Source organism: Geotrypetes seraphini, chromosome 9 (genome assembly GCF_902459505.1).
Source record: "Geotrypetes seraphini chromosome 9, aGeoSer1.1, whole genome shotgun sequence".
NCBI classification, from domain to species: domain Eukaryota; kingdom Metazoa; phylum Chordata; class Amphibia; order Gymnophiona; family Dermophiidae; genus Geotrypetes; species Geotrypetes seraphini.
In genome coordinates, this window is record NC_047092.1 from 83,029,182 (window position 1) to 83,053,270 (window position 24,089).

The 24,089-nt window shown below is 45.1% G+C and overlaps 1 protein-coding gene across 1 annotated transcript in view; it reads left to right on the plus strand.

The window, feature by feature from the left end:
- Positions 1-247: 247 nt before the first annotated feature.
- The window catches only part of DGKI (diacylglycerol kinase iota), a 1,086,779-nt gene continuing 1,062,937 nt past the window's right edge, over positions 248-24,089 (plus strand). Inside the window, exon 1 of the mRNA XM_033957757.1 lies at positions 248-435. Within this exon, the coding sequence (XP_033813648.1) occupies positions 248-435 (188 nt within the window). The remainder of the gene's footprint in view (positions 436-24,089) is intronic.

Genomic DNA, 24,089 nt, shown 5'->3' on the forward strand with positions numbered 1-24,089 from the left:
GTTCCTCTCCCAATTTCTCTCTAGAGCAGCAGGGAAAGCGATCCTAGACCTACTTGTTAGTGAAGGCATTTAAGAAGGAACAGTTCCTTGGAGGTGGGCGGGAAAGGGGGAGGGGTGGCGGCGACAGCAGATGGCAGAGAGTTTCCCATAATGCTCGGCGGCCAGGGCAAACGTCGATGGATGCTGCGGTAAGCGATACTGCCATTTGCAGGTTCGGCGATCTGTGCCGGCTTCCGAATCACCGACAATGAATCCACTGCCCAAGGAAGCAGCCAGGGGCGGCAGCGGTGCCGAAATGCTGCTGGGAGCAGCCGGCGGGGAGGATCCAGCTTTAGCTATTGCGCTACAAGAACCGGGAACCAGTCAGAGAGAGAAAGAAGAGACACTGGAAGAAAAGCTGCGAAACCTGACCTTAAGGAAGCAGGTGTCCTACAGGTGAGATGTAGGAGGAAAAAACGTGGGTATGGAAAATGTAGGGATAAGGGGACTGGAGGGAGGGCGGATAAGGTGACCAACTCTCCCTTATTTCCTGGGAACCTCCTTTATTTGAGAGCTACCAGTAATGAGTTATTTTTTCTTTTTTGGGAGGGGGATCTTCCCAGCTAAGTTCTGCAGCATCAGCGGATAAATACATATAGGTTAGGAGTCCGGACTAAGAATATGCATATTTGTACATTTGTATTCTATATTGTGACCCGTATATTATATACAATGTAAATTAATTGTTTTGTTTAATATTATGCTTTCCATGAACATTTGCTGGAGAGAGACCATGCCACTTAAAATTTGTCATGACTAAATCTCCTTTAAATTCATGGCTGATAGTTGGTCACCCTAAGGGGTGAAAATCTGGGTGGGGTGAACAAGATGGAGTTGTGTGTGTGCTGGAGGGGAAAAGGTTTAGGAACACAGGGTGAGGTAGAGAAGGATGAAATGGAATAAGAAATAGGGTAGGGGCAGGAAGAGGTTAAGACGCTAATGTTATAGGTACAAGGGCAGAGAGCAGCAGAGTCAAGTGGAAAGAAGAGATTCAAAGGAGGAGCAAAGACAGGGGAGGGAGGTGCAGGAAGACAGGTGATGGGGAGAGAGAGGGACTACAGGTAGAAGGAGAGACAAATAAGGGAGGAAAAAAGAGACAAGAGAGAAGACACACAGAAGTGCAAGTATAGACCAGTGGTTACATGGTGAACAAGGAAAAGAAAGATAGGGATGGGGAGGCAAGGAGAGATCAGATATGAAACTTTAAATGAAATGGGATGAGGAAGGGACAATAAGAAAACAAGTGGGGATGACATGAAAGAATAAAAGCTTGTGATAGGGTGAGACTAGGTAGGTTAAAGAGTAGCAGATGAGAAAGAAGGCAGATAATAGTGAAGATTTGAGGTTGATAAAACTTAAAATATGATTTTTTTTTCTTTTAGCAAAAAAAGGCATTAAAAAATACTGAGTCTATTATATATCCTTTCTTTGTGTTTGGTATGTTACATACCTTGAAGTAAGACACAGTAAACAGAATAAGATAGTTGTACCAGAATAAGAGAGTTATACCAATAGTTCTCTGATATACAGTGTATCTTATTCAAGTCTGTCTTAGAATTGCTAGAAAGCAGTTGGCTTGGCTTGCTCTGAAATATATAGAAAAACAAAGAAGTGCATTAGGAAAGAGGAGACTGGTGTACTTAGAAATTTTCCCCCCCAAAGACATTCTGGGAGAAAAGTACCTGATAAAACATGATGCAAGAAGCTGTACGAGTGACAAGATTAGGTTATACATCTAACAAAGAGGCCCTTTTACTAAGCTTTGTTAGTTGCTAATGTGTGCCTAACACACTAAAATTGGAGTACCATGGGACATGCTGAAATGTACTGTGTGCAGTGGCGTACCAAAGGGGGGACCGGGGGAGGGGCGGAACCCCCCCCCCCCGGGTGCACGCCCTAGGAAGGCGCACAGCCGGCTTGGTCCAGGTCCGGGACCTCCCACCCTATTGTGCAACAGAACCTGTGCCTCAGCGCGGCTGCCAGTGCAACCCCTCCGACATACTTGCTCTGGAGCAGAGTCAGCAGCCGTGCTGAGGTGCAAGAAGGTTCCGCGCTGACTACATCTGCTGGCTCTGCTCCGAAAGAAGTTATGTCGGAGGGGGTGAACTAGCAGACACAGTGAGTTGTGGTAAGGTCCCGCAATGAATGTCTGCCGGGTCCACTCCCTCTGACATAACTTACTTCTTCCGGAGCAGAGCCAGCAGATGTAGTCATCGCAGGACCTTCCTGCACCTCAGCACGGCTGCTGACTCTGCTCCAGAGCAAGTACATCAGAGTGGGGTGGACCGGCAGCTACAGTCATTGTGGGTCCTTGCTGCATGAAGGGAGAGAATAGAGCAGGCTGCTGGAATGGAAGAGTGGTGGAGGGAGAGAAAAGGGGCAGGGTGGTATGGAAGGGTGCTGCTGATGGAATTGGTGTGCAGGGAAAGGGTAGTGAGACATAAGGGGGAAGGATACTGGATGGAATTGGATTGGAGAGAAAGAAAGGGGGCAGATGCTGATGGAAGTGGGGGAAGAGGGAGAGAGAGTAGGAGTAGATGCTGATTGAAGGGGTAGATAGAGAGAGAAAGGGCAGACATTGGATGGTAGTGGGGAGGGTAGAGGGGGAGCCTATGCTGGATGGAAGTGCAGATGGGAGAGATAAGGGAGCAGATGCAGGAAGAAAATGGGGAGGAGAAAGAGGGGAGCAGATGCTGGATGGAAGTGGACAGCGAGAGGAGAAGGTACTGGATGGAAGGGGTAGAGAAAGAAGGCACATGATGGAAAGACGGGATAAATAAAAGGAGGGTACATGATGGGGTGGGGGAAAAAGGATTGAGTTAGTGAAATACTGGAGGGGGTGAGGGAAAGAGGTGGCAAGCTGTAGGTAGACAGTGAAAACAGAAATTGATGACAGGGTAGTAAGAACGTAATCTAAACATGCAGAAAATAAATTGAAAAGGAAAATGAGGGAAAAAAGGGAAAGGGATTGCAGAGGAGAGGTGTGGAAGAGGGATGCCAGACCAATGTGGGTGAAGGGAGAGATGGAAGGGGGAGGCATACAGTTTCTGGAAGGGGCATAGAAGGAGAGAAGATGCCATATAGGGGCAGAGAGAGGGCAGACAGTGGATGGAAGGAAGAGAGTAACAAGAAGATGAGGAAAGCAGAAACCAGAGAAGACAAAAGTATTTATTTATTTTTTGCTTTAGGAGACGTGTCACTGTTTCTGTGGTGCGGCATTGTATGCAGAGTCAAGCTTCTTGGTAGTTCAATTTAACCTTTGTCTACGTATTTCTATTTTATCTCCTTTTTTACAAAACTGTAGAGCATTTTTTAGTGCCAGCCATGGTGGTAGCAGCTCTGATGCTCAGAATTCTATGAGCATCAGAGCTGGTACCACCATGGCTAAAAACCACACTACAGTTTTGTAAAAGGGAAAGGGGTTAGTTTGTGATTACATATTCCATTCTAGGTGAAGGTGTTTTCTGTGTTCGGTGTGTTCGAAACGCATGGTTTTCTGTTAGGATTGACTATGCAGGATTGATCTGTTCTAGTCTGGCTTGTTTAGTTTTATAATGGGTGTATTGATGTTGTACTGCTCACTGCAGTATGTAAGATGCTGCCTTTTCCTAGGTACACTCTTGGATTGTTACTAAAAATCATGTTTTTCATACAGAAGGGGGGGAGGGAGTCAAAAAATGATGGGACCTGGGTGTCACATATGCTAGGTACGCCACTGGCTGTGCGCTACAAAATATTTCAAATTTTTTTAAGGAAGTGTGTCATCGGCTGAGAGTGGGCATTCATTGTTAACCTGTTAGTTTATCTACCTTTCCATGTGCTAACTGATCGGTACAGAAATACTGTGTGAGCACGTATTGCTTACAAAATTGGTGGCAGTAATGGGGGAATTCATCAAACAGCATTAGAGTTTAACACATCTTAATGTGTATTAAGGGAATTAGCACATGTTAACCACTAACTCCAGATTCTATATAGTCTCTCTAAAGTTAGGTGTAGCTGGCTGATATAAGCACTCTTAGGACTAGATTCACTAAGCCCATTGATCAACTTCCGACCACTTAGCGACCCCTTTATGACCCTATTTCCTTCCAACCCGATTCACTAACCTCTGTCCCGATCATCCTTTGATTCACGCATGCAAATGAGGGGGAACGGTATTCAGATGCAGGCAGGAAGCTATTCACTAGAATAAAAAAGCAACACCAACTGGGCTGGCCGATCCAAAAATAATCGATGGCTGAGGACCAGTCGCTGAGGTCCTTTCTGACTGCCCTGCCTTCTGCCGCCCTGCTCTCTGCCCTGCTTCTCTGCTCTCAGCCCCGAAACTCCTGCTTTCTCCTGCCTGCCCTGAATCTCCTGCCGCCCCGACTCGCCGTCCTGCTCTTACCCCAAATCTCTCCTGGCAGCTGCCCCAACTCGCCCCGAATCTCTCCTGCCTACTGCCCCAACTCGCCCCGAATCTTCCTGCCCTTCCCGCAGTGTAAGTCTGTGGTTTTAACCTGTGGGTTTAAAGCGGTTTAAAACCACGGGCTCGCAAAAAAGTTTAAAACCATGTTAAAAAAACAAACCAAAACTTCTCTGTTGGGCTCAGAGGGCCAGCACATGCGCCGACCATATACAGATGGTCTGCACATGCGTTGGGATCGCTAGAGAGTGATCCTGGCAGTCGGATGGGGGCTTGATTCCGATCGCCCTCATTTGCATGAGGGCAATTCGTGAATCAGCTCCCCAGACACTCATCAGATCTCTCACAGATCGGATCTGATCCGTACCCTTTGTGAATCTAGCGAGCCCTGAATTGTTTGTTAGACTTAATTGGCATCGATAATTGACAATTAGCACCTTGTAATTGATGTAAATTGAACTTAACTGGATGTTAGATGCCTTCCATTTTGAGGTAGGTGCCTAATCCAAGGCACTTACCACAAAGTAAGCATGGTTAGGTGATGGATTGAGGGCTTGTATTTTGTATTGCATGTACGCACTTAGGGAAGGATTCACTAAACCTCCAAACCGTGCACGATCCGTTTCCTTTTGCATGCCAGCCGACTGATTCAGTAAAGGCCTGCATGCAAATGGAGACGATCGTTAGCACGCCCCTACATGCCCCCTACCCACGACCAGAGCGATCCCCGCTCATGCGCACACCCTGACAGTAGTGACAGGAGAAGCAGTCTCCTGTCACTGCTGTCAGGGCTTAGCCTAGCCCAGATCTCTCTTGCCTGCTCCCGGACTCTCCTGCTCTCTACTGCCATTCCCTGCAGTGCAAGCCCATAGTTTTAAAGCGGGCCTGCACTGCGGAGAACGGCAGCAGAGAGCAAGAGAGTCCGGGAGCAGGGAAGAGAGATCGGGCACCGCAGCCTGCTCTCTTCTGCCCTGAAGCTGTGCCCCAAATCTGCCTGCCCTAACTCTCCCACTCTCGCCCCGAATCTCTCCTGCCCTTCCCGAAGGGAGCCCATGGGATTAAAGCGGGATGCTGGGATTAAAGCGAGTTAAAACCACGGGCTCCCTGCCTGACAAAAAAGTTTTAAAAAATAATTTTTTTTTTTTAAAGTCGTGATGCCCCCCCCACACACACACTGATGCCCTCCCCACGTGCCGATGCCCCATAAAAGGCAGGAGGGTTGCCAACTCCCTCCTGCCATGTTACCCCCCTGGTCTGGTCTGGCCAGGCCCGACCCACCTCCCTCCCTGTTTCAAAATCTAAAGTCATGCCGCCGGGAAGGATACCAACTCCCTCCTGCCACCCCCCCAACACCCCCTACCCATGCCAAACCCCGTTTCTACCTCCCCTCCCCATACCTGTAATGGAGCAGGAAGGATGCTCAACCCCTCCTGCTCCCATGACTCCAGCGACGACTCTGAGGCCTATTGCTTTGACCAATCAGGGACTTCCTTAGGCTCAGCCCTAAGGAAGTCCCTGATTGGCTCAGGTACCCAAGGTAGGAGCCTGAGCCAATCAGGGACTTAGGCCCCACCTCGTGCATCGCATGATGCGCTGGGGCGGACCTAAGGCCTCAGAGTCATCGCTGGAGTCATTGGAGCAGGAGGGGTTGAGCATCCCTCCTGCTCCGTTAAAGGTGGCAGTAGAGGGGGTAGGAGAGGAAGGAAAAATGATTTTATTTTCAATTTAGTGATCGGAAATGTGTCAGTTTTGAGAATTTATATCTGCTGTCTATATGTTGCACTATATTTGTCTACTGTTCTAAAGTTATTACTGAAGTGACATTGTATATTTTAAAGTCATCTGCCTTGACCTCTTTGAAAAAAACTCTGAATATAAATGATAATTAAGATTTTCTCTACGTACAGTGTGCTTTGTGGTTTTTAAAAAATTTTGTGCTTACCATTATGTATTAATAAAATTATATTTTGTGTGTATAAATATTACAATTAGTACTATTATTATGGGGGGTGGGGTCTGGGATGGAGTTTGGGCAGGTCTGAGGTGGAGCCTGGGTGGGTCTGGGGTGGAGCTTGGGTGGGGGTACTTGGTTGATATTTGTTAGACTTAGGGGGTACTTAGCTTGAAGAAGTTGAGAAACACTGCTATAAAGGATGCCTAATGTGGTTGGTTGACAGCTGCACAGAGCGGCACCTATAATAGAGGTGCACTTAGGTGCCATTTATTGAATATGGCCCTAAAAGCCCATAAGTATAAATGGGCTTTAGAATTCAGTGTATGCTAATTCCCTTAACACACATTAAAGATGCATTATGCCCTAATGCTGCTTAATGAATTTTCCCCTAACTGCTCAGAAAAAAACAAAAAAAACTGTGGAGTGACGATGTTCCTAAATGGACTTTATTTGAAAGTGTCAAAGTTCCATAGGTAAACTGAAATTATCCACATAAAATAATTTCATCCATATAAAAATAAATCATCCACATAAAAGCCTTAAAGGACCTAGTTCGCAAGGAACATCGTCACTCCACAGAGTTTTTTTGGTTTTCTCTGGATTTTCTTCTTTGTGGATATTTTGGGGGTCAATTCCTTTTGTTTTTTTCCTTAACTGCTCATACAGTAATTTTTTAAAAAATGGCCAAGCAACATTAGTACATGGCTATTAGGACAAAAATATAGAAAATCTTATGGTAGCCTTAGCATGTGGGAAAAATGTGTAAAGGTGCATTAAAACTACTTTTTGTGCAGTTTAATAAATGGAGCCTAAAGAGCATTAGGAGTGTAAAATAGGGTGTAGCACAAAGCATTGGCATCTAAGCTATCTGTAATATCAAGTCAAAGGAAATAAATGAGCACAAAATAATGTCTGCTAAATTATACAGAAAGCATAAAAAGCACAAAGCATGACTATTTCTCAAAATGTGTACTGGTAAATTAGAAAACTATCCCTCCCTCCCCCTTTTACTATGCTGCGATAGAGGTTTCTACTGGGACCTGGAGCACTAAATGCCCCAACGCTGAACTGTCACTCATAGAATTCCTATGAGTGTCATAGCAGTGTTGGAGCATTTAGCACCCTGGGCCGCATTAGAAACCTCTACTGTGGCTTAGTAAAAGAGGGCCTATGTTTTGAAGATGATAGAACAGTAGTCCTTATCCCTGTAATGAAAAATGCTCTTCTCATTTGCATTCATGATCAGGACTTTTCATTTGGTAAACTGAGATTCTGGAACTCCCTTCCTGTGAATATTGAGATTGAAACAGATTGTCAGTTTGAAAGAGTTAAAGCTTTTCTTTCGAATGCTTCTTTTCAATTAGCTTTTTACAATTTGTATTTTGCATTGCGTTTTGTTTGATTGTTTTATGTTGTATATATAATTTACCCCAAACTTCAATTGTTTGATGGAATAAAAGAAATGGCAACCAAATGCGTTGCATAATATTAATAAGGTGATGTGGAGTATCAGAGATTAGTATAGGGTATTAAGAAGGTAGAAAGAGTCACTAGGCATTGATGCCGGGCATTGGGATGATATGAGGGTTTGCCACAGCAGATATGAAGGTGTGTGTGTATTGCGATTGAAGTGCAGTGTATTAGAAAGACACAGAATTGTTGGGATGTTGGAATCTAACAATGTGATACATTTTTTCTATTTTTATTGAGGGACATGTCTGGGGTTTAGAGTATTTGTTCCTGTGCTAACCAGTTAATGCATCTTCTTTACTCTGTATTAATTAGATAGTGCACATATATTGTAGGAACCCTTACTGCCTAGAAATGGGTGACAGTAAGTGCTTACATGGTAATTTAAAAACATGACCACATGTTAATAGCCAATAACCCAGGTGATAACGTCTTTTTTCACCCTTCTTTCCCTGTGCACAAAAGAGAGCTTTTCCACAGATTTATTTATTTGCCCTCAGAGGTGCCACCAGAAGATCACCATATCATATCTTCTGGCTTTACGCACTTTTACTGGGTGGTCATGTCGTGAGTAACTAGCAGGAAAAGGGATAGTAGCCCTGAGGAAACCCCCTCTAAGGGTGAAACATGTTGGCTCATTAATCCCTTACCATCATTTACCACCAGCCAGCTAAGTATTTCTAATGTTGAAAAATTTCTTGAAAAAGTTCTTTAAAATATTTATAGTTTTAAGGTTAAAAACTAAAAAACAAAAAAAAAAAATAGAGACACACACTAAATATTTTTGTACCTATGACGATCTGGTGCGTAAAGCCAGAAGATATGATATGGTGATCTTCTGGTGGCACCTCTGAGGGCAAATAAATAAATCTGTGGAAAAGCTCTCTTTTGTGCACAGGGAAAGAAGGGTGAAAAAAGACGTTATCACCTGGGTTATTGGTTATTGATACTTGATCCTTGTGACTAAACAACATTGTTTCATATACGGCCAGATACAATAATTTATTAAGACACATGTTAATAGCAACATTAGTGATTGGTCATGAATTCAAAAACAAAACAGAAAAAGGCATTTTTATGGCTGCAGTAAAAATAGTTTTAGCATGCTGGAAAGACCTGTATAAGGGCATGCTAAGGCCACTTTTACCGCAGCTTAGTAAAAGAACCCCATAGTTTGCCAACTGTCCAAAGCCGGAAGAGAGGAAATGGTGTGTTTTGACTTGGCTGTGTTGTTTCTGCCATAGGCACTGTGTATAGATGATGCAACTTCTTGACCAGTTTGTCTGTCTTGACTAGATTGTAAGCTCTTTTGAGCAGGGACTCTCTCTTCTATGTTTTGATATACAGCATTGTGTACGTAACATAACATAGTAGATAACAGCAGATAAAGACCCGAATGGTCCATCCAGTCTGCCCAACCTGATTCAATTTAAATTTTTTTTTCTTTGCTATTTCTGGGCAAGAATCCAAAGCTCTACCCGGTACTGTGCTTGGGTTCCAACTGCCGAAATCTCCATTAAAACCTACTCCAGGCCATCTACACCCTCCCAGCCACTGAAGCCCTCCCCAGTCCATCCCCCACCAAACGGCCATACACAGACACCGACCATGCAAGTCTGCCCAGTACTGGCCTTAGTTCAATATTTAATATTATTTTCTGATTCTAAATCCTCTGTGTTCATGCCACGCTTCTTTGAACTCAGTCACAGTTTTACTCTCCACCACTTCTCTCGGGAGCGCATTCCAGGCATCCATCACCCTCTCCGTAAAGTAGAATTTCATAACATTGCCTTTGAATCTACCACCCCTCAACCTCAATTTATGTCCTCTGGTTTTACCATTTTCCTTTCACTGGAAAAGATTTTGTTCTACGTTAATACCCTTCAAGTATTTGAACGTCTGAATCATATCTCCCCTGTCCCTCCTTTCCTCTAAGGTATACATATTCAGGGCTTCCAGTCTCTCCTCATACGTCTTCTGGCACAAGCCTCCTATAATTTTTGTCACCCTCCTCTGGACCGCTTCAAGTCTTCTTACGTCCTTCGCCAGATATGGTCTCCAAAATTGAACACAATACTCCAAGTGGGGCCTTACCAATGACCTGTACAGGGGCATCAACACCTTCTTCCTTCTACTGGCTACGCCTCTATTTATACAGCCCAGTATCCTTCTGGCAGCAGCAACTGCCTTGTCACACTGTTTTTTCGCCTTTAGATCTTCGGACACTATCACCCCAAGGTCCCTCTCCCCGTCCGTGCATATCAGCTTCTCACCTCCCAGCATATACGGTTCCTTCCGATTATTAATCCCCAAATGCATTACTCTGCATTTCTTTGCATTGAATTTTAGTTGCCAGGCATTAGACCATTCCTCTAACTTTTGCAAATCCTTTTTCATATTTTCCATTCCCTCTTCGGTGTCTACTCTGTTACAAATCTTGGTATCATCTGCAAAAAGGCACACTTTTCCTTCTAACCCTTTAGCAATGTCACTCACAAACATATTGAACAGGATCGGCCCCAGCACCGAATGCTGAGGGATTTCACTACTCACCTTTCCTTCCTCCGAGTGACTTCCATTAACCACCACCCTCTGGCGTCTGTCTGACAGCCAGTTTCTAACCCAGTTCACCACTGTGGATCCTAACTTCATCCGTTCAAGTTTGTTCAATAGCCTCCTATGAGGAACTGTATCAAAGGCTTTGCTGAAATCTAAGTAAATTACATCTAGCATATGTCCTCGATCCAGCTCTCTGGTCACCTAATCAAAAAATTCAATCAGGTTCGTTTGGCACGATTTACCTTTTGTAAAGCCATGTTGCCTCGGATCCTGCTGTAACCCATTAGATTCAAGGAAGTATACTATCCTTTCTTTCAGCAATACTTCCATTATTTTTCCAACAACTGAAATGAGGCTCACCGGCCTGTAGTTTCCTGCTTCATCCCGGTGACCACTTTTGTGAATAGGGACCTCATCCGCTCTCCTGCAAAACCCAGTAACCACTCCCGTCTCCAGAGATTTGTTGAACAAGTCTTTAATAGGACTCGCCAGAACCTCTCTGAGCTCCCATAGTCTCCTGGGATGGATCCCGTCTGGCTCCCATTGCTTTGTCCACCTTCAGTTTTTCAAGTTGCTCATAAACACTCTCCTCTGTGAACGGCGCAGAATCTACTCCATTTTCTCGTGTAACTTTGCCAGACAATCTCGGTCCTTCTCCAGGATTTTCTTCTGTGCACACAGAACAGAAGTATTTGCTTTTTCCTCATCACTCTCCACATATCGGTTCCCAGCATCTTTTAGTTTAGCAATTCCATTTTTCATTTTCCTTCTTTCACTAATATATCTGAAAAAATTTTTGTATCTCTTTTTTTACATTTTTAGCCATTTGTTCTTCCACCTGTGCTTTCGCCAGACGTATCTCTCTCTTGGCTTCTTTTAGTTTCACCCTGTATTCCTTTCTGTACTCCTCTTCTTGGGGGTTTTTATATTTCACGAACGCCAACTCTTTCACCTTTATTTTCTCAGCCACTAGGTTGGAGAACCATATCGGCTTCCTTTTTCTCTTGTTTTTATTGATTTTCTTCACATAAAGGTCTGTAGCCATTTTTATCGCTCGTTTCAGGTTAGGCCACTGTATTTCCACATCTCTTATGTCCTCCCATCCTAACAGCTCTTTCTTCAGGTACTCTCCTATTGCATTAAAGTCCGTATGTTTGAAATCTAGGACTTTAAGTATCATGCGGCCGCGCTCCACTTTAGCCCTTATATCAAACCAAACCGTTTGATGATCGCTATTTCCCAGGTGAGCACCCACTAGAACATTAGAGATACTAGAAACATAGAAACATAGAAAATGACGGCAGAAAAGGGCCACGGCCCATCAATTCTGCCCACTCTAATGACCCACCCCCCTAATTCCCTCCATGAAGAGATCCCACATGCTTATCCCATTTTTTCTTAAAATCTTGCACGCTGCTGGCCTCGATTACCTGCAGTGGAAGATCATTCCAATGATCAACCACCCTTTCGGTGAAGAAATACTTCCTGGTGTCGCCATGATGTTTCCCACCCTTGATTTTCAGCGGATGCCCTCTTGTTACCGTTGGTCCTTTAAGAAAAAAGATATCTTCTTCCACCTCGATACGGCCAGTGACATATTTGAACGTCTCAATCATATCCCCCCTCTCTCTGTGCTCCTCGAGTGAGTATAGCTGCAACTTTCCCAGCCGTTCCTCACATGGGAGATCCTTGAGTCCTGAGACCATCCTGGTGGCCATTCGCTGAACCGACTCAACTCTCAGCACATCTTTTTGGTAGTGTAGCCTCCAGAATTGTACACAGTATTCCAGATGAGGTCTCACCATGGATCTGTACAATGGCATTATGATTTCGGGCTTCCGGCTAACGAAACTTCTGCGGATGCAACCCATCATTTGTCTAGCCTTGGATGAAGCTTTCTCCACTTGATTTGCAGTCTTCATGTCTTCACTAATGATTACCCCCACATCTTGTTCTGCTGTAGCCCTTGATAAGGTCTCACCATTTAGGTGTAAGATGTGCATGGATTTCTGCTGCCAAAGTGCATGACCTTACACTTTTTGGCATTGAAGCTTAGTTGCCAAGTCTTGGACCAATGTTCCAGTATGAGTAGGTCCTGCGTCATACTGTCGGACACTGTGCTTTTGTCCACTATGTTGCATAGTTTGGTGTCATTGGCAAATAATGTAATTTTATCTCGAAGCCCCTGAGCCAGGTCCCTTACGAAGATGTTAAATAGGATCGGGCCCAAGACCGAGCCCTGCGGTACTCCATTGATCACCTCTGACGTTTCGGAGAGGGTACTGTTCACCCCCCCCTCTGGAGCCTACCTCTAAGCCAGTCTTTAACCCATACAGTTAATGTTTCACCTAATCCCATCTAACTCATCTTGCTTAATAACCTGCAGTGTGGGACGCTATCAAAAGCTTTACTGAAGTCCAAGTACACGACGTCCAGGGACTCCCCCATATCCAGCTTTCTTATTACCCAGTCAAAGAAGCTGATTAGATTGGATTGGCAGGACCTTTCCTTTGTAAATCCATGTTGATGGGGATCCTGCAGATTCTCCTCATTCAGGATCGTGTCTAATTTGTGTTTGATTAGTGTTTCCATAAGTTTGTCACTATCGATGTGAGACTCACCAGTCTATAATTTGCAGCCTCCGTCCTGCATCCCTTTTTGTGGAGTGGAATGACGTTAGCTGTTTTCCAGTCCAACAGGACTCTTCCTGTACTTAGGGAAAGATTGAAGAGCGCGGATAACGGTTCCTCCAGGACATCACTCAACTCTCTAAGCTCCCTGGGGTGTAGATTGTCTGGTCCCATGGCTTTGTTCATTTTGAGTCTTGATAGTTTACAGTAGACGCTGCTGGGTGTAAACTCAAAATTTCGAAACGGGTCTTCGAGCTTTCCCTTGTCTGCAACTGCGGACCGGATCCTGGCACCTTGCAGGTAAAGATTGAGCAGAAGTATTCATTTAGTAGTTCGGCTTTATCGGAATCCAATTCTACATAATTCTCGTCTGGTTTCCTAAGGCGTACTATCCCATCTGTGTTTCTTTTTCTGTCACTAATATACCTGAAGAAGGATTTATCCCCCTTCTTAATGTTCTTTGCTAGATTCTCTTCCATTCAGAGTTTGGCCTCTCTGACCGCTGTTTTGACAGCTTTAGACTTGGCCAGATAGCCTTCCTTAGTTTCTCGATTTCCTGATTATTTGCAGGAAACAAATGCTCTTTTCTTCTTTTTTACGAGGTCCGAGATCTCCGCAGAGAACCACTGGGGTTTATTGTTTCTCCGCCGTTTACTTACTGTTTTTATATAGCGGTTGGTTGCTTCATGTAGGGTAGATTTCAGAGTTGACCACATTACCTCTACATTATCTGTTTCGACATGATTATGCAGCGCCTGATGGACGAAATCTCCCATGCTTTTGAAGTTAGTGCCCTTAAAGTTGAGGACCTTTGTTGATGTGTTTGATCTAGTTAAATTTTTCCTGTGATTGAACCATACCATGTTATGGTCACTGGAGGCCAACGTATCGCCTACCAACACCTCTGTGACACTTTCTCTGTTGGTGAGTACCAGGTCCAGTATCGCCTGTTCCAATACCATCTGTTTGACTCGTGCTCCCTTAATGGAGGCTAATAGCCTTCTGTTGGCGCTGGTCGTAGCGGAAAGTTTGTTTCAATCTGCATCAGGCATATTGAAGTCCCCTAACAACACTGTAATGTAATGTAATGTAATTTATTTCTTATATACCGCTACATCCGTTAGGTTCTAAGCGGTTTGAAGAAAATATACATTAAGATTATAAATGAGAAGTAAGAAGGTACTTAAAAAATTCCCTTACTGTCCCGAAGGCTCACAATCTAACTAAAGTACCTGGAAATTAATAAAGAAGAGAAAATAAAGATGGTTTAAAAAAGAAAAATTCTATGTGAATTTATAGGATGGAAATTAAACTGACAGTAAAGAACTGTATGAAAAATACATATGGAATTCAGTTAGAGAGGGTAGGTTACAATCTATTTATGGTATTTGTTTAATTGGAAGGTGTTAAGGTGGGTAATTTGGGGGAAGGTTATCTGAAGGTAGGTGAATCTTCTGGAGGTAAAAGAGGAGGGGTTAAGATATTTGGATGAATTTTTTGAAAAGCAGGGTTTTGATTTCTTTTCTGAATGTTTTGAAGTTGTTTGATATTGTCATAAGATTGGAGATGGAATGGTTGATTTTTGCTGCTTGTGTTGCTAGAAGGTTGTCAAACATTTTCTTGCGTTGTGTGCCTTTGAGTGGGGGGAAGGCGAAAGGGTTCGAGGTTCTTCTGTGTCTTGAGGTGGAGATTTGGTTTAAGCGGTTATTTAGATAGGAGGGGGAAGAGCCGTGTAATGCTTTGAATATCAGGCAGTAGAATTTGAATTGGATTCGTGCTTGTATGGATAGCCAGTGAGAGTCTAAGAAGGCAGTTGTTATGTGATCATATTTTTTGAGTGAGTAGATCAATCTGAGGGCGGTGTTTTGTATGGTCTGGAGTTGTTTTATCATAGTGGCTGGACAAGGAAGATATAGGGAGTTGCAATAATCCAGCAGACCTAAGACTAGGGATTGGACGATTAGTCTAAATTGTGCTTGGTCAAAGAATTTTCTGATTTTACGGAGATTTCTCATGGTTAGAAAAGCTTTCTGGGTTGTTTTGTTGATCTAAGAACATAAGAACATAAGAACATAAGCAGTGCCTCCGCTGGGTCAGACCACAGGTCCATCTTGCCCAGCAGTCCGCTCCCGCGGCGGCCCGAACAGGTCACGGCCTGTCTGAGACACCAGAAGGGGCCCCCTTGCCACCTTGGTTTCCCATTGAGTTTTATCTTCCCATCGAAGTCCTAACCCTCCGGTCTTGCACATGCACTACCTGGTTGGGTTTCTATACTTATTACCTGGTTAGCTTTCTATACCTGTGTTACATCCCAGCACCTCTCTCAGTATCCCACGATCCCTTTATCCCTCAGGAATCCGTCCAATCCCTGTTTGAATCCCTGTACCGTACTCTGCCTGATCACTTCCTCCGGTAGCGCATTCCAAGTGTCCACGACCCTTTGGGTGAAAAAAAACTTCCTTGCATTTGTTTTGAACCTATCTCCCTTCAGTTTCTCCGAATGCCCCCTCGTACTTGTTGTCCCCTTCAGTCTGAAGAATCTGTCCCTATCCACCCTCTCTATGCCCCTCATGATCTTGAAGGTCTCTATCATATCTCCCCTGAGCCTCCTTTTTTCCAGAGAGAAGAGCCCCAGCCTATCCAACCTCTCGGCGTATGGGCAGTGTTCCAGCCCTCTTACCAGTTTCGTTGCTCTCTTTTGGACTCTCTCAAGCACTGCCATGTCCTTCTTGAGGTACGGCGACCAATATTGAACGCAGTATTCCAGATGTGGACGCACCATAGCTCTATACAATGGCATGATGACTTCCCGCGTCCTGGTTGTTATGCCCCTCTTTATGATGCCCAGCATCCTGTTGGCTTTTTTCGAGGCTGCTGCGCACTGAGCAGATGGCTTCAGTGATGCATCTACCAGTACACCCAAGTCTCTCTCAAGACTGCTGTCTCCCAATAATGCCCCCCCCCAATTTGTATTTGAACAACGGGTTCTTTTTACCTATATGCATGACCTTGCATTTTTCCACGTTAAAGCGCATTTGCCATTTGTTTGCCCAGTCTTCCAGCTTGTCCAGGTCCCTTTGCAGGTCCTCACACTCCTCCCTAGACCTAACTCTGCCGCACAGTTTGGTATCGTCTGCAAATTTTATAACCTCGCACTTTGCCTCTTTTTCCAGGTCATTGATAAATATGTTGAAGAGTAACGGCCCCAGCACCGATCCCTGTGGCACACCGCTTGTGACTCCCCGCCAGTCAGAGTATTGTCCCTTTACTCCGACCCTCTGCAGTCTACCCGACAACCAGTGCTCGATCCATCTGTGCACATCCCCTCCCACCCCGTGGTTCCACAGTTTCCTAAGCAGCCTTTCATGTGGCACCTTGTCGAAAGCCTTTTGAAAATCAAGGTAAATGATGTCTATAGGTTCCCCATTGTCCACCCGACTGCTTATTCCCTCAAAGAAGTACAGAAGGTTCGTTAAGCATGACCTTCCCTTACAGAATCCATGCTGGCTTGTTCTCAGTAGGCCATATCTCTCGATATGCTCGCAAATACCATCCTTGATCATAGCTTCCACCATCTTCCCTATAATTGAAGTCAGGCTCACCGGCCTGTAGTTTCCGGGGTCTCCCCTCGATCCCTTCTTGAAGATAGGTGTGACATTCGCCAATTTCCAGTCCTCCGGTACCTCTCCAGTTTTCAAGGATAGGTTGCAAACATGCTGGATTGTGCCCGCTATTTCTTGTCTTAGTTCTTTCAGAACCCTTGGATGGATCCCGTCCGGGCCCGGCGATTTGCCGCATTTTAACCTGTCTATCTGCTTGAGGACATCCTCCTTACTTACCTCTATGTGTTCTAATTTTTCAGCCTGTTCCCCACTCATGAGCTCCTCTGAGTCCGGTATATTAGATGTGTCTTCTCTCGTGAAAACCGACGAGAAGAACGTGTTCAACCTCTCAGCTACCTCTTTATCCTCCTTGATCACTCCCTTCCTATCCCCATCGTCCAACGGCCCCACCTCCTCTCTCGCTGGTCGCTTCCCCTTTACGTAACTGAAGAATGCCTTGAAGTTTTTCGCCTCCCTGGCCAGCCCTTCTTCATATTTCCCTTTTGCTTTTCTAACCTCTCAGTGGCATTCCTTTTGGCATTTCCTGTGCGCCTGGTGATTTTCCTCCGTTGGGTCCTTTTTCCATCTCCGGAAGGACACTTTCTTGTCGTTTATTGCCCTCTTTACTTCTGTTGAGATCCAAACCGGGTCCTTTGACCGCTTGTTCTTGCCGCCTTTCCTGAAACTTGGGACGTACATTTTTTGTGCTTCCTGCAGGGTGTCCCTGAATAGGGTCCAGGCGCTTCCTACAGTCTCCATCTTAAGGACGTTTTTGAGCTTCCTCCCCACCATTTCCCTCATAGCAGCATAGTTCCCTTTCCTGAAGTTGAGCGCAGTTGTTGCGGTCCTCTTTACTGTGGGTGTCCCCCTTTCTAATGTGAATCAGATCGCGTTGTGGTCACTGTTGCCTAGTGGTCCTCCCACTTCTACCCCTCTTGCAGGCCCCCCTAATCCGTTTAAGATGAGATCAAGAGTAGCACTCCCTCGCGTCGGTTCCTTGACTAGTTGCTCCATGAAGCAGTCCCTCACAGCTTCTACAAATCCTGTTTCCTTAGTGCAGTTGGAGTGACCCGTACTCCAGTCAATCCCCGGGTAGTTGAAGTCCCCCATCACTGTTACACTTCCAGTCCTGCATTCTTGTCTCAGTTCAGCTTCCAAGTCGTGTCCGATTTCCTCCGGCGTACCAGGTGGGCGATAGTACAACCCCAGTTTTATGCCTGTACCCTTGTTTCCCGGCAATTTGACCCATAGCGATTCCAGCCCCTCTGCCTTCTTTGCCATATCCATCCCGACCGAGTAGATAGAGTCCTTTATATATAGTGCTATGCCTCCCCCCTTCTTGTGGGTCCTGTCCCTCCTGTAGAGCTTGTACCCTGGCAGCGCCACATCCCATTGATTCTCCTCTGTCCACCATGTTTCTGTAATTCCAATTATATCCAGTTCCTCCCCCTTGGCTACGACCTCTAGTTCACCCATCTTGGCCATGAGGCTTCTTGCATTGGCGTATAAGCACCGCAGGTCCCGTCGTTTTTCTTCCACCTCCGTATTTACCTGGGCCGCCTCCCCTTGAATTTCGGGCAGTTCTCCTGTTTCCTGTGCTTCTGCTTTGCCCTTAGCCTTTACTCTCGCAGCTTTCGGTTTCCCCACATTTCCGCCACTCCTCTCCCCAGCTTCTCCTCTGGGTTTTCTAGCCCTACCGGTCTCCTCCTGGGCTATCATCCCTTGAGGCTCTGTTTGATCCCCCTCGCCTTGTGGCACCCCTATATTGCCCTCAGTTTTCGCCCTCGTGCCACCCAGTCCCCCTGTGTCTCTATGCCCCTTAGTCTCTTCCCAGCAAGCTCCCTTTTCCTGGTGTTTCCCTCGCTGTCTGATCATAAGATTCACCGGTCTCTCTACTTCCTCCTTGCAGTCAGCCCGTTCAGCATCTGTTCTGGATACTGTTGTCCGAAGCGTCAACATCAGATCAGCTGTCGGCTTTCCCCCTCTCCTCAGTTTAAAGCCCTCTCGATCTCCTTCCTCACATTTGCTGCCAGTAGTCTAGTTCCCGCTGTGCTTAGGTGCAGGCCGTCTCGCCGGTAGAGCTTGCTCTTTCCCCAGAAGGACGTCCAGTTCCTCACAAAGTGGAAGCCCTCCTCCTGGCACCATCTCCTCAACCATGCATTCACAGCCTGGAGGTCTGCCTGCATTGTCTGCCCCATTGGTCTGGGGCTGCATTGTGCAACATCTGTCTATCGTAACTCCTAGGAGTTTTAGTTCGGGTTGTATTGGGTATTTGGTATTTTTGATTTTCAGTTCAGTGATGGTAGGAGTTTGGGCTTTTTCGAGCAAAAGGAATTTTGTTTTTTCAGAATTTAGTTTTAGTTTGTGATCCATCATCCATTTTTCTACTGTGTCTAAGGTTGTTTCTAGCTTTGTTGTGGTGGTGGTCTCTGATGGGTCGAATGGGAGGATTATGGTGATGTCATCAGCATAGCTGAAAGATGTGACATCTAGGGTATCTAAAGTGGCTCCTAGGGAGGAGATAAAGAGGTTGAAGAGCGTAGGTGAGAGAGGTGATCCTTGTGGAACTCCGCAGGGATTTGTCCATGGTTCTGATTTGATATCATTGTATTTTACCCTGTAGGTTCTAGATTTGAGGAACCCCTGAAACCATTTGTAGACCTTGCCTGAGATTCCTATGGCATCGAGAATTTGTAGTAATAAGGTGTGGTCAACTAGGTCAAATGCTGCGGAGAGGTCTAATTGTATTAATATCATTTTTTTTCCTTTACTGATGTGTTGTCGGGCTGTATCTAGTAATGTGACAAGTAGTGTTTCTGTACTATGGTTAGTTCGGAATCCTGATTGTGAGGGGTGGAGTAGGTTATGTTTTTCCAGATATTCGGTGAGGTATTGTGCCACTAGGCCTTCTATTATTTTAACGTACAATGGTATTGAAGCGATAGGTCTGTAGTTGGAGGGGCTATCTATTGGGCCTTTGTGATCCTTTATGATTGGAGTGATTAAGATCTCTCCTAGGTCCTGTGGGAATTGGCCTTCTGTCAATGTGGTTTGAATCCATAGCATGAAGTTGGTTTTGAATGTGGTGGAGGCGTTTGATAATATGTAGGTGGGGCAATTATTTAGGTCACTGGAAGCATGGCTGTATTTATTGTAGAGTCGGTTCATATCCGACCAGACTAGAATTGGGAAATCGGACCAGCTTCTGTCTGCTACGATGGCTTCGCTAGTTGATGGGTTTGTTGTTATCTTTTCTAGATGGGTGTGTGTGTTGATGAATGTAGATCTGATATTGGTGATCTTGTTTTTGAAATGGTCTGCTAGGTGGATGGCTGTTGGTGGGTGGATACCTTGGGTGGAGAGGTAAGGTTTGGTATCTGTGAGGTTCTTTAATAGATTAAATAGCTTTTTTGTGTCTGGGATTTTTTTGCCTATCATATTGGAGTAGTAGGCTTTTCGTTTTTCCTTGAGTTTGGTTTTGTATTGATTAATTTGGTATCTCCATGCAGTTTTAGTGTGTTCTAAACTCTTGTTTTTTTTCCAGACTCTTTCTAGTTGTCTGCAGAGCTTTTTAGATTGGAGAAGTTCGGCGTCGAACCATTTATCAGAAGGTCTGCATATTTTGAATTTTAGTTTTTCTGGGGCTAGCTCATTTAGAATGGTTTCGCTTATGGATCTCCATTGGGATATAAATTCGTTGGGAGCTATGTTGGTGGTGGCGTGGTCTGCTTTATCCCAGAATATGGAGGGTTTGATTTTTTGGCGTGTTTTGAAGGAGGTTTTTATTGGAGGTTGTTTGTTAATGTTTTGAGGCCAGTTGATGTCAAAGGTGTATTTATAATGATCTGACCAAAGGGAGGGGTGCCATGCCCCATTAGAGATATTGATTTTGGGTTTGTGAAGATGTTGGGTCATATAAGCAGCAAGATCTAATTGGTGTCCTTTTTCGTGTGTGGATTGGGGATTGAGGATCTGGTAGTTTAGTGCATTGAGGTATGAGAGTAAATTTATTACTTGTTTTGAGGTGTGATCTTCTAGATGGAGGTTTATGTCTCCTAGGAGAAGGTTATGAGGTGATGTTAGGGAGTTCTGGTAAATAAATTCTTCAAGCGCTTGTTTGTTGTCATTCCATTTTCTTGGTGTTGAGTAACAGAGGGTGCATGTTAGAGTTTCTATGAGAGAATCATCGGATAGTTGACAGGCTAGGAGATCTAGGTGGGGAGTGGAGTGTTTGTCTAGGGTCTTTATATTGATGTTGTTTTTGAGTATGATGGCTAGGCCTCCACCACGTTTTTTTTTTCTGCAGATTAATTCAATTTTATAACCCATTGGGCAGAGTTCTGTGATGGAGGGATCGGATTCTGAGGTTAACCAGGTTTCGGATAGGAATAAGCAGCTTAGTTGTTTTTTAATTATCCAGTCCTTAATAAGGTCTGCTTTTGTGCTTATTGATCTGATGTTCATATATGCACAGGATAATGTAGTGTTAAGTGTTTGGGGAGTGGGTGAGCAGTTTGGGTGGAGGAGATTTTCTTTGGTTAGTGGGTGATAGTTGTGGTTTACCGATTTTGGTTTTAGGGTTGGTCTATTTCTCCAGTTGGTTGGTATGCTGATATGGTTGAGTGAGGAGCAGTCTATCAAGTTTCAGGGCGAGTATAGTTTTCTGGTAGGTGGATGGAATCTATGGGATTTTGTTAAGGTTGGGATAGAGGATGTATGATATCCTTCTGCTTTTCTGTTGGTTAGGAGTAGGAAGAATATTAAATGTAGGAGTGTGATTGTAGATAAATTGGGAGGCATAGTGATTTTTGTTTAGGGAGTCAGAGAGTCTGGAGTTAGGTACTTGTTGTGCGGCTATCAATATTATATAGGGTATTGCTGGTTCATGGGGAGCTAACAGTGTTAAGTAGGATTAAGGAGATCTATCAGTGGGATATAAGAGTATCGGCAGTAGCAATTTGTCTATGCTTGTCAGGTGGTTTTGGAGATAAACAGTACTATCAATTTAACAGGATCTATGAGGTAATGCAGAAATACAGTACTATCAGCTTGACAGGCTATATAAAGATATATGGTTATTTAGAGGATATCTAGTATTAATAGCTATCAGGCTCTAAGAGTGTATGTAGGTTCTTTTGGAGGTAAATAGTATTATCATTTATCAATCTATATGTAGAATTATAGGTTATTAAACAGTATTATCACTTATCAATCTATATGTAGAAATACAAGTTAGTTAAGTAATACTATCACTTATCTAGCTATATGAAGAAATACGTCTAGTAATTGTATGTCTCTAATGGAAATATATGCTTAACAGTTATTTATGCAGGTAGGCAGTTTTTTTTTCAAGTCTGTGGGCTCCTGGTAGTAACGGCTGGACCCGCTGCTGCTTAGGTGTATAAGCAATTGATTTTCCACTGCTGCTGATGTTTAAAGGCAGGCAGATTGATCTCTCCAACGGATTGCATGGGGAGGGGCTCACATGCCTAGCTGTATCGTGGTAAAGGGCTCCCGGTAGTGGCGGCTGGTCTTGCTGCTGCTGCTGTGTCTCCGCGCAAAGTGATGTTCTCTATGTCTACTATTAATTCTGTATCCATGTCTTCCTGTTTTCTGGGAGGTCTGTATACTATGCCAAGATACAGGCATTTGTCATTTCCCCTGGCCAGGTTCACTCAGAGGGATTCCCCGGTGTATTTACTTCAGCGATTCTGGTAACTTTGATGTCCTCCTTAGTGTATAATGTTACACCCCCTCCTATTTTGCCCTCTCTGTCTCGACGAAGTAAGTTGTATCCCGGTATAGCCATATCCCACCCATGGGAATCCGTGAGCCATGCCTCGGATATCGTCACCACATCTAGGTCGGCGTTCCTCATTTCGGTCTCCAATTCCAGAATTTTATTGCCTAAACCGTGGGCATTAACGTACATAGCCCTCCATACCTTATGTTTGCTAGGTCTCCGTGGAGATTTTCCCGCCTGAATTAGAGTACCATTTGCAATGTGAGTACTTACCTCAGACTCAGAAATGGAGTGGCAACTTACCCCGCCAGGATGGTTATTTACCTTGCCAGTTCGTGAGTGGGCACCCTCCCCCAACTTACCTACTTTAAAGCCCTACGAAGCAGGCGGGCTAGTCGGTGTCCAAAGACGTTCTTACCCCTTCTGGTCAGGTGGAGCCCGTCTGGTCCCTGTAGTCCTTGCAGTGCCTCTCCATGGTTCTCTCTCCATTTGTGAGGACCAGATCCAATATTGCTTTTTCCCTCATGGGTTCCGTCACCATTTGTCTGAGCAGAGCCTCTTGAAAGGCATCCACAATCTCCCTACTTCTTTCCGATTCCGCAGACGGAACATTCCAGTCCGCATCCGGCAGGTTGAAATCTCCCAACAGCAGTACCTCCTCTTTCCTTCCAAACTTTTGGATATCTACAATCAGATCGTTATCAATTTGCTGTGATTGAGTCGGAGGTCTGTTGACTACACCCATGTAGATAGAAGTTCCATCTTCTCTTGTCAGAGCGATCCATATTGCTTCTTCCGCTCCCCAGGTCCCTTGCATTTCGGTTGCTTGGATATTGATCTTTATCCCAGGACAAGCAGGCAGGTATTCTCACATATGGGTGACGTCATCCGATGGAGCCTCGATGCGGACGCCTCACAAGCAGACTTGCTTGAAGAAACTAGAAGTTTCGAGTTGCCCGCACTGCGCATGTGCGAGTGCCTTCCCGCCCAGTGCATGGGGCGCGTCTCCTCAGTTCTTAGTTTTCCACGGAGCCGAGAAGTCCGTCTTTTTGGCTCTCTCCGGTAACTTTGTCGTTCGTACCTTCTCTCACCGCGGTTTGTGTTTCTTTTTCTCACGAATCGCTGTGTTAGTCTTTTCTTTCGTTTAAAAAAAAAAAAAATTTACTTCCATCCGTTCGTCCGGTACAGGCCGCTCGGTTGTGGCCCGCGGGCTTTGACTTTGCGTTGGCTGTCTTTTTGTCTATGCCCCGGCCTGTCACCGGTTTCAAACGGTGTCGCAAGTGCAAGCGCACGATATTCACAGACACTGCCTCAAGTGCCTTAGGCCGAAACATCATCCTACCTCGTGCCTGCCTTGCCAAACACTTAAGCCTCGTGCTTTTAAGCGTCGTCTTCTACTCTCTCGGCATCGAAGGTATCTTCGGCCTTGGCTCTGGTCGACGCCTCTTCTTCTACTGCTTCCACCTCGAGCCTCATCAGACCTTCGTCTTTTGGAGCAGCTCTTGCTTCGACGTCCTCAGCTGCCATATCTTCTCCTGTCTCCTCAGGTCAGATAGCTCAGCACTCGGTTCCGCCAGTTTCGAAGCCTTCCAAGTCGAAACACTCACACCACTGTGCGAGAACCTCCAGCCAAGGCAGGTGGGCCGGTTTCAGACGCGGTACCCTCCTTGCCGGCTACACCCCA